The sequence below is a fragment of the Etheostoma cragini genome, chromosome 22 (genome assembly GCF_013103735.1).
Source record: "Etheostoma cragini isolate CJK2018 chromosome 22, CSU_Ecrag_1.0, whole genome shotgun sequence".
NCBI classification, from domain to species: domain Eukaryota; kingdom Metazoa; phylum Chordata; class Actinopteri; order Perciformes; family Percidae; genus Etheostoma; species Etheostoma cragini.
The window spans coordinates 16,322,740-16,338,633 of NC_048428.1; the positions used below are offsets into that span (position 1 = coordinate 16,322,740).

Below are 15,894 nucleotides of genomic sequence, written 5' to 3' on the forward strand. Positions count from 1 at the left end.
CGGCCTGGCATTTTATTAAAGTGAAAGTTTAAAAGTGCTGTTGGTGTATCACTTATAATTGAATTCCTGACAGCTGCAATGGTTGGAATTTTAACCGGTTCTTACAAGGGTTTAAAAAACGAGCTTGACATTTTATTTCAAATGGCAATTCAGAGGCTAAACATGGCACAACATCCGAGTAAACTGCTTTTAATTTCCATGTAGCCCCCAATGTATTTCTGCCCTTCAAGCAGAAGCACTCTTTGCCTTTTGAATTGAGACGATATGTGCAGACTGAAGAGATGTGTTCGATGGGAACACAGGCAGACAGATCTGAAGAAGCAGCTGCGTAGAGGACGATGGGCCAAATATAGAAAGGGGACAAGGGCCAAAACATATCACACATTTTTTCCCATTAACAGCATAGGTTTGAATCTAACTTGGCGCCAATTAGTTGCAGTATAGGCGCAAGGATTTAAAAATAGAGCATGGCAGGGGTGGCAATGCACCCGGAACGCAGAGAGAGATATCTCCGTCATGGCGGCGTGTGATTTCACGTGTAATCATGTGAAGGAAAAATAACAGTATTCATATCACCAGCTGGTTCGTTATAACTCTGTGAAGGGAAGGCTATGTAACAAATGGAGCTTCAGACATTTGTTACCTGCCATGCTGCTTTGAGTGCAGAGCTTCAGCTCAGGCCTATTTTCAGACTGATTTGAGTATGTTTGGCAGGATCTGTACCGCGGACGGATCAGTGTGACCATTCGTTTTTACCCGCTTGGTTTCAACATTTGCTTGTCTCTTATCTCTGGAGCGGCCTGGAATGAAGGGCATGCAGGCCTCAAGCCTACCTGTTTACACTGAGGGCTTCCTCTATTGTCCCCCACCCCCCCCCCCAGCTTCCTTTTAGGGATTTTTCACATTTTTTTGCTTGTTGTTTTGGGAACAGGTCATCGTCTAGGCACATGGGAGCCTCCTGTAGCATTCCTGAATATCTGTCTGGTTGGGCTCAGCAGGAATTCTTTCCTACAGCACATATGGTCTCTTTCACACACACCTGAGATATTTTTACAGCAATAAACTAAACAGGAGTGTCATCACTTTATCCTATTATACTGAGCTGAAACCTGATAACTTTTGTATATTCCTTTGATTCCTTAACTTTAGCCCAAGGTTTACTGCGGAATGAAGTCATCCCATGTCAACTAATCCCCTTCACTACAGGAATAGACGTCAAGATTTTGCAACTGTTATGCAACTCGTGATAGTTCATGGTTAAGCATATTCATGACCGGCCAATGCCCTCAGTAATACAGTTTAACCCAATCTATTGGACTCCACTACCCTGCTTACAGAATTGTATTTCTAGAACGAGCACTATTTTGTTACATGTGTATTTCTGTATGGCCTATAAAAGCTTCCACGTGTTTACTATTGAAACAATGTCCATGCTATTTTAAAATGTGTCTTATTTTATTTTAACATACCCTGTGTATGTGTTCACACAGGGTCAAAGACAGAGCTCTGATAAAACTTAATAACTGAAAATCTAATTTCTCATTATTCAGAGGTAATAGGGTGAATGTTCTCTTATTTCATTGAAAACAAGTGCTCTTCTCTTAGGGTCCCGCGAATGGAGAGCTCCTTAATCCTTATTATCTAAAGAGGACCACAATGAGATTACAACCCTCCACGAATATTACAACCGGACACCAATTTACCATCTGCTGCCGCTAGTGGAGAAAAACACTGCCTTCCTTTTAGTTTGTATAACCTTCTGCAGGTGTAGCGTTGGGCTCTAATTTAAACCTCAAATAAGAGCAAAACACAAGTACATAAAACATGAAATGATGCTTTGTTATACTGTAATGTAACTGGTCTTAATCACTTTCAAACTATATTAGTTTGTAATTATTATGTTAGTCTAATATTGACTTCCTTTTTTTATTTTCAAATGTTTCTGGCCTATTTCATATGTAAAATACATTATATGATGAATAAACCACAGGTCCTGAGTCCACCTCTTTGCTCTGCTTTGAGAGCTCTATGTACATCTAGGTGACACACCTTTCTGAAGAGGATTTCTAAGCAAGGCACTTGCAGCGCAGATTAACTGCAAAGATTAAGCAAATTAACCAGGACGGTGCCTCCAGAAATAAACTGTTGCTGTGCAGTTAGTTTTACAGCAGTCATTATGTACAGTAGAACACGGACTAACATTTCATGGATCCTTTCAAAACGGTCGGGAATTTCATGATGCCAACGCAGGTGAGTTTACTTTGAAATTCTGCAATTGATGTATATTTATTTGCTTGTTTACTGCCTCCATTTCAAATCTGTACTTACAGTACTGCTCATGAGTGTTGGAACCCCTGCTTAAATTGACTAAAAACGGGAATAAAAAAATCATCTTTTGGAAATTGATCTTATTGCCTTAATTAAAAAATGAGGCAAAAATCCAACGTTTACGGACACCATTTTCTTTGTGAATAAATAATGTCTCATAAAAAATTTCTTCCAAAAAAATACAGGGGGCATGAGTATAGACCCCCCCCTGTTAAATTCCCATAGAAGCGGGCAGAGTTTTATTTTTAAAGGCCAGTTATTTCATGGATCCAGGATACTATGCATCCTGATAAAGTTCCCTTGGCCTTTGGAGTTAAAACAGACCCTCATGATCACATACCCTTCACCATACCAAGTGACTGGCATGGGATACTTTCCATAAAACAATACATATCACACCAGCTTAACTTAAATAAAACCATGCCAATCTCTGGGTATGGTGAATGAGCATGTGCAGCACTGTATGTGTTAAAATTTCAGCATTAAACATTCCATTATCATTTATTCTAACCACATTTTGTTTGATTTTGGTACCTAAAATTTCTACAAATATTTCCTCCTGAATATAAAAACATCTGGTCTTTTAACAAATAAAGTGAATACTGCTGCTGCTACAAACTACAGTAACTACTAATGGTTAATGAACTACTACTAAATTAAATACTAACATTTTAAAATGAAATATCACTATTTGATTGTCACTTTCAATAAAGTCAGTTTTAAGAAAAAACTATCCTGCAAAATATCACTTAATTTTTCAAAGCCATTTAATATTCAAAAGGTTTTGATTCATAGAGAAGTGTTCTGAGACATCAGTTCAGTTATGATATTCAATATAGGGTTTTGTGTAATAATTCGTATACATTTTTGATTATTTTATAAAGATTCTCTACCACTTAAATGTGATATAAAGTATTTTAATATCCTGATAAGTATGGCAATAGAAATAGGAGACAATCTGTCAAAATTTCTATTTCACTTATTAAGGGCTCTCCTGTGTAGTTAAAACCCAGCTAATCAAACCATTGACGATGCCAGTCATGTGGCAGCTTTCCCAGAAATCAGATCATTTCCGTAATAGGCACAGTTCACAAAGTAAACAACATACGTCACTCAACTGTTTAAACATCAGCTGTTTATACATCATGAACCAGTGAAGTTGTCTTGCAGATGGTGTTTGTGTGTTAACCTAACCTGGCTCACCTGATGGACAGTGTTGGGATAAAGCCTGAAATCCGGTGTGTGAGAGACTTGCCTTTTTGATCCTCATTTTATCATAAATTTGCCAAACCATGTTTTACTCTTTGTATGGTTATTTGTTCCTGCATCAGTAGTCTTGCATTGCCAGACCTATCCCAACAGTGCTGACAGCACAACAGTATGGTCTGACTGCAAAAGGTAAAAATCTGGTATAGGGGGGGAAAAACGCTCTGGGTTGTTTGTATTTATTCTTTTAACCAATTACAATAATATTTGAGAGGCGCTAAGATCGGGCTGTAGCAATGGCACCAGAACACAATAGAGAGCAGAGATAGCCAAACGGGAGGAGAATGCGTGACATCTGGCGCGCTTTTGTCAGGCTGTATACCTGCACTGTACATCCGTCTAATCCTAAAATTGGACAAAACAAATTGTCAATATCTTTGAGGATTCCAGTTTACTGTAAAAATGTGTAATGTTTTATTTGTAGAAGCAACTTGAGAAACCTTTTGGGGCTTCTCACAATGCATTCTGAGGAGGAAGCTTTTTTACTAGGAATTCACCGTTTATTTCTACCACACGGAATATCTGGGAACAACTGGGAAGCATAACGGGGAAAAACCAGGAAACCTTTGTTTCTACTAAATATCTAATTCCTTAGTTCTCTTTTTCCGCTTCCAGCCAATCAGCAATGATGAATGAGACACAGATTCGGAGGATCCTCCCTGACCAGTCATCGGGCAGTGGGCACACCTTTGGCACCCCACGCCACTCAAGGATCATCGATCCTATCCTATCGAAGAGAGTCTGCTTCTACAAAAGTGGAGATCCTCAGTTCAATGGCTTGCGCATGGTCATCAACAACCGCACCTTTAAAACATTTGATGCGCTCCTGGACAGTCTTTCTAAAAAGGTTCCCCTGCCGTTTGGGGTAAGGAACATCACCACTCCCCGGGGGGTTCATGCAGTCCATACTTTGGATGAACTGGTGGATGGAAAATCTTACATCTGCTCCGACAGCCGTAAGGTAAAACCAATCAACCTAGCACTAGCCAGGAAGAAGCTCCCGCCCTGGTACAACGCCAGGCCTGTTAGTTCCCGCCGCCGGACCGTGCAGCAGGCCAGGTCTTTCCCTGGCCAGAACATTTTTGTGCGCACACCAAAGAAGCTACTGGTTTTTCGCAATGGCGACCCCACGGTAAAACATACTGTGGTGCTTCACAAGAGGACTACACTCACTTTTGAGTCTATCCTGGAACATATTTCGGAGCTGATCCAATTCCAGGTGGTGAAATTACACACAGTGGATGGCAGACGTGTGAGTGTCCTCTTCTGTCAATACAACACAATTCATTTCTAGGGAGAAAATAGGAATTTACAAGCACTATTGACTGTTTACCTTGCTAAAAACACCATAATATATTCACTTAACCTTCCCTTCTAATGCCAAGAAATCAAAGAAAACTGGAAGAATGTTGTTTGGATTAAATGAAAAACTGAATTACAAGGTTACTCAAGCCAAATCTTAAATGTGTACATTTAGGTGTGTTAAAGTTTAAATGTGTACATTTAAAATTACTTAGACTCAAGTATAGCCTTGTCTTGCAAAACTATGACCATATCATTGCATAATTGTTTTATATGTTAAGACTATATTTGAATGGATATGTAGGTAGATATCTTTGTAAATATTTTAGAGTGCAAAAAATACAGATTCCCCTAAAATTAGTCTGTTCAAATACAACGCAAATATATATGTTTTAGGTTTTAGTAGCATCGTTATTGCCCCATAGAGGACTGGCTCGAACCTTGCTTGTAAATAACCGTCACACAAGTAGAGAAAGTGTTAATCTTCTTAAGTCACCCTAATGCGTAGAAAGGCATTCTGGGATACTGCACGGTAAGGCTTGAGGTCAAGGATCTATTATAAATTTAGAGTCAGCTGGTATTGCAAGGTGCCATCTTAAAAAATTATATATTTAATTTAGAGTTGTCATACATTTAGATGCAGGTCATTTGCAATTATATCACTCGCTAACATATGGATATTCAAGGTTGTTCTATTCTATCTATTCCATCAACGTTTCCTGTCTGCAGGTGGATAGTCTTCCAGGCTTGATATTGTGCTCTGGGACAGTAGTGGCTATGGGCAGGGAGCCATTCAGGCATGCAAACTACAATGCACAGAAATCACCAGCTACAACAATGCTGCCGACCAAACAAATGAGTCACAGAAGACTAAAGGCAGTAAAACGTAAGTTTACTTAAGAATTAAGTTGGTTGTTTTTTTATTGATCTCTAAGCAATCATTTTGTTTTGTTTAGTTGTTGAGAACATTCATTAAACGGACCGATACAACATGTGTGCAATGATCAACCTGCTCTCATGGGATGAAGATTGGGAAAGTGCTGAGGAAATAATATTATGCATAATACCTCGGATGACCTACATACTGTGTACACATGGCTGTCGGCTATTGTTCTTTGTGAGCTGTGAATAGTTGGACTATCTTTCTAACTTTTTTTCTCTCTTTCTTCTCTTTTCATGCTTTTTGGGTTTCCTCCTCAAACTGCCTGCTTAACCTTCCTAATCCTTGCCTGATATCTTTGGACATTTCTACTTTATTTTTCAACCTGAACCTTTTTTGTACCCGTTCGGCTCTTTTGACTGACTGAAAAGGTAAAAAGAAGTCACTATCATCTACATCAGAGTCAAGGAATTTCTCCCCCTCATCGGAGAGATACATTGTGAATCGGATACATAACTCCATCGTGGGAAGTTCATGTGACCTACCCAGTCACTCTGTCGAGTGGGAGTCAGGTCATATGCTGGAGTCAGTCCCAGAAACACCTGACACCTGCCTTGGCGTTGGAGCTGAAGAGCAGGAGAGCCTGCTGCCCTCAGATGATGACATTGAAAAGTCCTTTCGAGTGAACCAAGATGGTAGTATGACAGTGGAGATGAAGGTGCGGCTGACAATTAAGGAAGAAGAAACCATCCATTGGACAACCACACTGTCACGCTCAAGTCTAGCCAATCGTCTAAATGGGACCTGTTTTCCAGAGCCTGAGGCGGAGCAGGAGATAAGCTCACTTAAATTAAACTCACTGGATATACAAAGTCCTGCTGCCTCCATCAACACCATCAACAAAACTAAGGATAACAATGACGAAGATCCACCCTCGTTGGGCAATACAACTTTCAGTGAGAGTAGTCATGAAGAGGATAATATCAAAGTACAAACTGATGTGGTGTCTCCTAGGAGAGCTCCTACACCGGGGCACAAGCAAATTAGAAAAAAGCAAGTTGAGGGTCTAAAACCGGTAACCACAGAGGGGATTCAGGAAGGTACGATTGGTTCTTACTCCTACAGAGAGCAGACAGAAAATGGAGCCATGACAGAGCAGTACTGCGTGGTCAAACAGAGTAGCAGTATACCTGTGCCCAAACCTAGAAAACTTGGCTCCGTCGATGTCAAAAATATAAACGGAAATGTGTCCACGTTTAAATCAGCAGGGATGGCTGAAATCCTACAGATTGAATCCAGCGGAGAGGAGGTCACTGAAACGGTCTTACACGTATATGAACAGCAGACCTACCTTTCTTCACAGGGTGTGTCTGCTTCTGAGATGCATTTTTGCAGGCCAGCTACTTCAGAAACTGGACAGCACTCCTCCAATAACGAGTTTGAACCCCAGCTCTGGAGACCATCGACAGCTTCTGAGTCAATTAGCATCTGGAGAACTGAGAGCATGTCGGTAACATCTGATTTCACATTGCCTTCACTGAGGACTGGTGCAATTGAAGCAACAAATGCTCAACAACAATTCAAAAAGCCCACTAAAGGCAAAGACAAGCCCCAACAAAGAGAAGTCAATAAAGATAAAAGGCTTTCCCCAAAACCAAAAGCAATCAACAAACGTGTCCATCGACTTAAGTCACCAGGAAAAAGAATAAAAGAAAGTTCTGCAGTAGCAACCAAGAAAAGTAAGAAAGTGAAAATTTTCTCAAGTGCTGGGTTCATTAAGAAAATCTATGGGAATATATCAAAATCAGCAAAAAGAGTGATGCCACTTAAAAAGGTACCAACACAAAATGACAGGGGTGTTACAACTAAGAGCTCACAACAGTCTAAAGATACAATAAAATGTATTCTCAAAGACCCAAACATACCATCATCATTGAAAGAAACTATGAGTGAGACAATTCCTTTTGAAAAAATCTGCCTGAATGTTGCTCCAAATGATGTAAGCCAACCACATGGAATACTGACACGGCAGACATCAACGCATCAGGAGATAATGAACAAAAACGAGTGCTGTGAGATCAGCAAAAGCATGCCACTGCCTGCTTTAGACTCCTCTAGCTTTGTTACCAATGAATATGTGGAAAACTGGCTGGAAAAAGCCCACCTTAACCCCACGGCCTACCCAGATGAGGAAATAAAAAAATTAGAAGCAGTCGCTCTTGTACAAACAGAAAGTGGCAGCAGGTGTGGTGAGTCTGAAAATAAGGATGGCTTGATAATTGTGGCACAGGAGGTAAAGTGTTTTGGTTACAAATCAGAAATACAATCTCTAAAAACTGACCTACTGCCTGAGAATGAGCTAGGAGCATCTATCAAACAAAAAATCCATACGTTTGAAAACAAATCTACAAGTCCATCAATGGAGAAACCCCCTGTCAATCAGCAAATCGCACATAATCAAACAAACACAGAAAACTCCAGTAGTTTAGCTCAGAATAATAAAGAAGAAATAAAGCCTCTCTCGACTCATAACTGTTCTGAAACAATTCCACCAACTAATGAGATGGCAACAAAAACACTATCAAACAGTGAAGTAGAAAATAAATCCAATCCGATTAAAATGTCATATCAAGAAGCAACAACTTCCAATACACTTTCAATGGATCTACCACCACCACCACCTGCTGAAAATACAGTGCTGTCAAACACTGAACACTGCGAGATGGATGCATTCTCAGTGGCCAGCAGCCCATTATACAGGCTCTCATCTCTTAGCAGTCAAACATCAGATAATAATCCATTATCCATCAGCCCGACATCTGACAAGGCCATATCACCTACCGACCACAGAATGGAAATGACAACATCAATTCAGACTGACAGACCTCCCACGCAGAGGGAAGCAACACTACCAAGAGCTCAATCCATTAAAAGGGCCCCTTTGGTTAGTAATATATCGTTTGACAGGAAAATGTCTCTCAGAAAGGCTTGCCTGGATAAATATACTTTATGTAATGATGCCACTTCAGAGACAAGCACATCATCTACTCCCGTCAACATAGTGGGTGATAATGTGCTGCCAAACGGCATCTGTTCAACAGGGACACAACGGCCGAGTGAAATCCCACCAGAAGAGACCCAGCAATCAAAAGGCATCTTCAATTTGAAAAGTAGTCCGTTATGTTGTACTTCTGCTACGAGTTTAACAACTGAAGAGAGAATACCACCAGTCAGTATTCCATCAAGTGAGGTTCCAACACCAAGTGATATTTCATTTAGAGAGACAGAAATGGATATAACACAATTTTTAACTCAAAAAGAAGAATCTCCTAAACTCTTGGTCCAAAATCTTAAAAGCAGTCCATCCCAAGATAAAAAATCCCAAACTAAGAAATTCTCTTCAGAACTTTCGCACAACTCTCCAAAGTTACCATCAAAACATAACCTCCTACCGGATAAAACTATGTCACCAAATATTGGAATCCGAAGAGATGCAACACCAAATTCTAGCCCTTTCACTGAAAGAAATCTTTATACATCTAATTTACAAAAGAGACGGTCTCCATATTCTCAGTCTCTGGACATGGGGTCAGCACCTGCCAGACACCAGTCAAGTGGAAAGTTTCTCTCCAGAAATCTCTCCTCAGACAATGCATCAGAGCCCACAAATAAGAAAACATCATCCCAAAGAAAGCATCACCAAACACCCAAGTCAATAAAATCAACATCTGAACTGGACAAAAAACTAAATTCTAACACTCTCATGCCATTGAAAGCTAATCAAAGTGATGACAATAAAGTGAAAGATGACCTTATTCCACCAGATCAGGAGAAATCCATAACACAAATAATGCCACAGCCTTTAAACATTGCAAATCAGCCAAACATAAAACCTGTGCTTGAGAAAATTTGCCACTCAATAAAGTCAATTAGAAAAATCACACAGAACAAACGTCCATCATGTCTGGAAAAGTCTAACAGCCTGCCTGACTTCTCCTCTCATGTGGCCTCTACATTTGGCTCATCAACTAAAGCTCTTCTCGCTTTCTTGTCTGTCATGACCCTGAAGGAAGGCCTAACTACCTTAAATATGGATGAGCTGAATGCAAACAATGTCAGCTGTGCCGAGGCTTTTAAAATGATTGATTCCCTCAGAGAAATTGCCAGCATTGAGGACTCCCACGAGTTAAGAGTTAGTTTGTCCAATTTACAGCAGTCAGCTTCGAAGCAGCTCTTGCTAAGTTGGAAGGGCTTTCAGGATCTCAGCGACAAATGCAGGAGTTGCAGCTCAACCCCAAATAATCCAGAACTTGAATGTGTGACCGAGGCCAGTCCTGAAAAACACTGTGACATTGATGAAAACGTCATAGATGAGATAATGGATCATCTGTTCATACCTGAGAAGCTCAAGGAGGAATTGACCGCTCTTTCAATGGGTGTCAAAAGTGACAGTGACGATGAAGAAAAGCTCAAAAAAGTGAAAACAAAAGCTAACAGTAATATATCAGATTTCTCCACAAAAGATGCTGTTAATGTCAGGGCTGTTACTCAAGATGAGAAAGTTAATGTTGATGTGAGCTCCATCATTAAAAAATTCACAGACATTAACCAGCTAAAACAACCCAGCATGGGTAGTATAACTAAAGACAGCCTGTGTGGACACAATGGTGTGGCCAAATGTCCACCAGCTGAACCTATTTATAAACCAATACCAGAAGCAAGGCAGCTTTACAGCTCAGTGATATTTGCAAAAGATAACGAGCAGCAAGGCCACAATGAAGACCAAGAAAAGGCAAAAATGAATGGAGTACTAAGCAGCAAGAACCGTTTTGAACAAGACAGCCGCATCTCTGAAGTAGAGGACAGAGACATGGGAGGTAATCAGCTGCGGATGCACAGTGAAGAGAGTAGGCCGGAGAACGAGCTTACCCGTGATGACGAGTCAGGTTCAGATGAGAAGGGGCAGAACACGTTAAGTGCCATCAAAGATTTAGAGCCGAAGGTGAGCTGTAAGCAAAGCGTATCCAGCTCAGAAGCAGGTGAGCAACGTAGCTCAGAAGAGAAGATAGACTTTAAATGTGAGGAGATACAACAGGAGAGCAAGGCTAGTGATGACTTGTCCAACCATGAAAGTCACTCTGAGGAGGAAGAGGAGAAGCATCCAAGCTCAGATTACTATGTAGAAGTGAATGTAAGAGGAAAGGAAAGAATATCGAGCCCCGATAGTCAAAACAGGCTGTCAGAGGTTGAATGTCAAGCCGGCCCTATAGGACCGAAGGTCGATGTCGATGAAAGCACATGTAACTCAGATGTAGACAAGTCTTCTTCAGAGGAAGAGCAGCCGGAGGTTGAATGTCAAGCAGGCTCTATAGGACCGAATGTCAGTGTTGATGAAAGCACATGTAACTCAAATGTGGATGAGCCATCTTTAGAGGAAGAGCAGCCGGAGGTTGAATGTCAAGCAGGCTCTATAGGAACAAATATTAGTAACTATGAAAGCACATGTAACTCAGACGTGGATGAGCCATCCTCAGACGAAAAGCAGCCTGAGGTTGAATGTAAAGAGCTACATGTTTTTACTGAGGTAAGTTTGCCTGGCAATGAAGTAGAGGAGGAAGAACACCTTGATGAACTTTTGTATCACAAGGAACAAACAAACAAATGTAAAAAGTCTTTGATAGAAGAGACAGAGGAGGACAAGGTCAGCTTAGATAATGAGGACTACCATGCTGACAAAAAACACATTTTTGATGAGACAAAAAGTCAGAATACTGTGGAAGGGGATCCAAGCAATTTGATAGAAAATCAGGATTTATATACGAAAAAAGACAATAGCAGTTTGATAAAGTGTGACAGTTTAACAAAGAGTTATGGATTTAATGCAGATGAGGACAGTGGGAATGAGCACAGCAGCTGGGAAGAACATGTAGAGGTAAAAGTTGAAGATGAACAGACCAATAGCTCGCGTGAAGAAACATTGAACTACGGTAAAGAGGAGTTCATCTCAGTAGAGGAATATGCCAATATGGACGGATATATAGAACAGGGCTTAACACTGGAAACACAGTCGAAAAATACAAAATGTGAAAAGGCTGTGAAAAAACTCAAGCATCAACCTGAAGCAATAATATCCCAATCTGTTGCAGAAAGAGTTATTATTCTGGAAAAACAGGTTGCCAATGCCCAAAAGACAACAGAAAGTTCTGCTACAAGACATTGCCTCCGAAAAAAAGCCCCTCTTGAGTCGGACATTGAGGATTCATCCCCTGAATCACCCCCATCTCAGTTGGCTCCCTGCACCCAATCAGCTCCTCAGTCGTCATTATCTTTTAGCTATGATTCTTGTGGCGTTATAACAACAGAGCCTGAAAGCAACCGGGTCAAATCCATAAGGCAAATGTTCCTGGCAAAGAGTGGCACAGATATCCCACACGGACCAGGACGTTTCCCGGGCCAGAAGACATCAAAGCAGCCCGAGTTACGAGCAGAGACCTCGGCTAGCGGCGGGTATCAGTCTCTGACTTCAAGTGAGCTGTCTAGCAGCGAAGATGATTCAGCACGGAAATCGATCACTAAAGGATTTGTGAGAAGAACAATCGAAAGGCTTTATGGCAAGAAAGAAGCTAAACCTGACGAGGAAGCAAGTGAAAGGCCCCCATCTGCGCCAAAACAGAAAACTAAAGAACATTCAAGCATTTTCTCTCACTTGCATATAGCCCAGTCCAAAGCAATGTCTGAGCTGTATTACTTCAATTCCTCTAATGTACTTGACACCTTAGGTGAAGCAACACATGTTGCTTTTAATGTACAAGTCAGGCCTGAAGACAGTGTCCCTATAAATGATGAACAATGGCTCCTTAGAGAAAACACACCGATCAGAAAGTCTGTTTCAGACCCGGTTGGAATAAATAAAAACTTAAACTCTCCTCAAGGCGAAGGAATGTGTGATGATACAGAGGAGAACACATACTCCCTTTTCAGCACAAAGTCTGAACTGGAAGACAAGAAATCGTCTTTTTCAAGGAAGTGCACCTACTTCTCTATACCCCATTCTAGTGACTCACATGCATGCCAGGATGAGGTGAGCACTGTTAGCAAGAGCAGCGAGAATTACGACAGTATTATAGATACAAAGGACAATTCAGAGGACACTAAAATGTGGGCAGAGAGGAACAGCACACTGCCCAGTGTTGGTGTTATGGACTTTAAGATGATGGATAACAAAGTGCACCCGCTGATAGAGCCTCCACCTGATGGTGAGGTGGTAGTTGTGCAGCCTGGGAAAGGTCAGGGTGTTGTGCGCAGGATCCCAGAGCCTGATATATTGGACATCCTTTACAATTTTTGTGGTCAGAATTGTCCCATCCTGTAAGGACATTTTATCTTTTTTAAATACAATCACAAAACCACAAACTTTTGTGTCTAAATAGGTGTACATTGTTAGGCTACAGCGTACTATATTGTCTTTGGTGCCTACATTTTGATGTTGCCATAGCCTTGGCATAACACACTATCATGTCAACTCATTTGAGCCAAACACCAAATGTGTCACAAGTCAATGGATTCATGTTTATTCAATACATACATTTATTTATTCATTCATGTATGTTATGAGCTTGTGATCAATGTCATTTTATGATCCTTGTTTGAAGTAGAAGTGAATGTTTTTTCTCTCCTAACATTGCGATTGTTTATTTGCCACGCACACTGCAGAGCAGCTCTCTTCTTTTTATAGGTTGCCTGTCAACAGATCAAGTACCCAGAGCATTACTGTAATCTTGTTTTAAAACTCTTAAAAGAGATCCCACATCCCCGCAGATGTCAAGTAATAAGGCCAATCCCCACTGCACTGAATGAACGGATCGGTTATTGGTTGCAGCTCAGGTCTGGGATAACGTTCAGGTATGCAAAGGGTAGAAATTGTCAGCAAATACTAAATACTAGATTTAATGTCCTATTGGTTGTCGAAACTGTAAATAAGACGTCATTGATTTTCACAAAGTAACCATAGCTTTATGCATATCTACAATAACTTGACCTTTATAATTAGGATAGGTGGTTGTATGGTTTCAATGTGGCAGCTGTGACAATTTTGTGTCTTTAAATTGACGTGGAAGAATAAAGTGTGTGTTTACAAATGTTGTGTATTCTTTTACTTTGTGATAAGTTTTTAAAGACAAAATCCAGTTAAGTCTCCACAAATTCTGGATTGGATTAAACCTAATGTCCATTTAGTCTCATAGGGAAAATGAGATGATCCTAGTGTCAGTGAAAGTCAAAAGGCCATGGCGACTGCTGGGTTAAAAGATACCTTAGGAAGCTCAGCTCGGTTGTTTTCTCCTGCTGATTACTATCAGATCTGTGAGGAGGAGCTGTTTTCTCACTCTCTGCTTGAGGAAGTATCCATGTTGTTCTTAGGTTGTTTTGGTTCTCAGAAGCTGCCATCGAGCTGGTCCATGTTGTGACAGGAGCGTTGAGGAATGCACTAAGAGCAGAGTGTTTACATCTGCAACTACAAAGAAAAAACAAAAAACACCACAATTCCCACATTTATCTCATATGTATATATATATGTCATTAATTACATTTATGACATTCTGGAGATAGATAGATTTTAGATCAAAAATAATGCTTAGTAAAATCTTTTAAAAGTCACTTTACAAATGTTTATAAACAACAATATCCACTAGATGGCATTAGTGACCAATACCACAACACATAGAGGGTCAGTAGGAGGTGAAAGGGGTCAATAGCACGTTTACCTTTTGTTGAAAGGTAAAAGCTCCGAGAGCAAATAATCACACACTCACCTGTTGTTTCTTCCAAGAAGAAAACCGAGCAAAACAGAAATAGAAAACTGAGCCAGCAAAACTGTTTTAAATCGTTTATTATTTAAATAAATATTTACATAACAGCTTCGTATAAATCAAATTTCTTTTTCTTACGCGACACATCTTTCTAAAAGCAACTGCTTTAACAAGAAGGAAGAAGAAAATGAGGGATGGCGTACAATGACACTGTAAATCTGTGTTGAGAGAGGCTAAGGTTCATCTCAACCCCTCATGTTGATCACTGAGCAAATGTTCCTGCTCGCGATCAGAAAGGCCGAACCTGGATGCCATGTAGCATCACTCCCTAATACCATTTAACATCTGAGCCAAAATACCTTGCTTTATAAATGTTGTTATAGTAGGCATTGCATAACTCTACATGATCATTTGATATACATTTTAATTTGTTGTTACTAAATAATAGGATGATGATACTCTACACTAACTCAATAAAAAGCCATAAAGTATGGCTAAGAAAACAAAAACAATTTGAAATCTTTAGCCCCACATTATTCATTCAGGCACAAACAAAGCAATAAACAGCCTCTGGGAATTTAAAATGCATCCCCCATACAGTATAGGCTACAATGCCCTGCTAAATGGTGTACAGTGTATGGCTCATCTTGGAAAACTAAACGTCTCCAGCAAGGTGATCTAATGTAAGAAACATAGAGCACACGATTAATGCCCATGCTACAGTTCTCTAATCCACATCCAGGATGTTGAAATGAGTCCTTCCGATTAAATCACCGGGTTTGGATGATAAGATTGAAATGTTACAAATAAACACGATAGGGAAATCACGGGGACTGATGTGAAAAAACGAGAACTTTAACCGCCCAATAGAAATCGTGCAGTTGCGACCTTTAAACTTAAAACAAAACTTGAGACGATGGCGGAATCGCTTTTACTTGTTAAAAGATTGACATGAGAAATCCCTCAATGTACATATACTGTAGTTTACTACATACTGTAAAAAAAAAACATTCAAATAGAATGAGAACAAAACTAACCATTTTATTTAATGCAACCGGTCGACCTTATGCTTCTCCAATGAAATGCTCTTATTTTTCTATTGCTCTCAGGTCATGCATGTAAACCCTATACGTCTAATAAAACCAATTGTTTACTTAAAAATGTATAAAGAAAATACTCTTTTTTTTTTCAAAATACTATTCGGGGAGGAATTAAGGTGTGAATTAATAAAAAGTGTCAACAACACCTTGTTGTTTTCATCCTGAGATTTAAACTAATGTGTATCCTCTCCAAGGAGTAATTTCTAATTTG

General features: G+C 40.0%; 1 protein-coding gene across 4 annotated transcripts; it reads left to right on the forward strand.

Moving 5' to 3' along the window:
• Positions 1 to 2,045: 2,045 nt before the first annotated feature.
• LOC117937549 (oxygen-regulated protein 1) lies at positions 2,046 to 13,914 on the forward strand. Of its 4 annotated transcripts, XM_034861592.1 has the most exons (6): positions 2,081 to 2,246; positions 4,210 to 4,846; positions 5,626 to 5,782; positions 6,208 to 11,021; positions 11,124 to 11,499; positions 11,578 to 13,914. In XM_034861592.1, coding segments are annotated over exons 1-6 (6,027 nt in total). In that variant the 5' UTR covers positions 2,081 to 2,205; the 3' UTR covers positions 11,580 to 13,914. The 4 variants fall into 4 exon arrangements, with proteins under 4 accessions (XP_034717482.1, XP_034717484.1, XP_034717483.1 ...); XM_034861591.1 differs by having other exon boundaries at positions 2,046 to 2,250; positions 6,208 to 11,499; XM_034861590.1 differs by having other exon boundaries at positions 6,208 to 11,499.
• Positions 13,915 to 15,894: the final 1,980 nt, after the last annotated feature.

Bases quoted from the DNA above. Each gene is read 5' to 3' on its own strand.
- LOC117937549 (XM_034861590.1), top strand. From the start codon at position 2,206: ATGGATCCTTTCAAAACGGTCGGGAATTTCATGATGCCAAC. The intron at 2,247-4,209 runs GCAGGTGAGTTT...TTCCGCTTCCAG, and splicing joins GGGAATTTCATGATGCCAAC to CCAATCAGCAATGATGAATG. The intron at 4,847-5,625 runs GTGAGTGTCCTC...TCCTGTCTGCAG, and splicing joins ACACAGTGGATGGCAGACGT to GTGGATAGTCTTCCAGGCTT.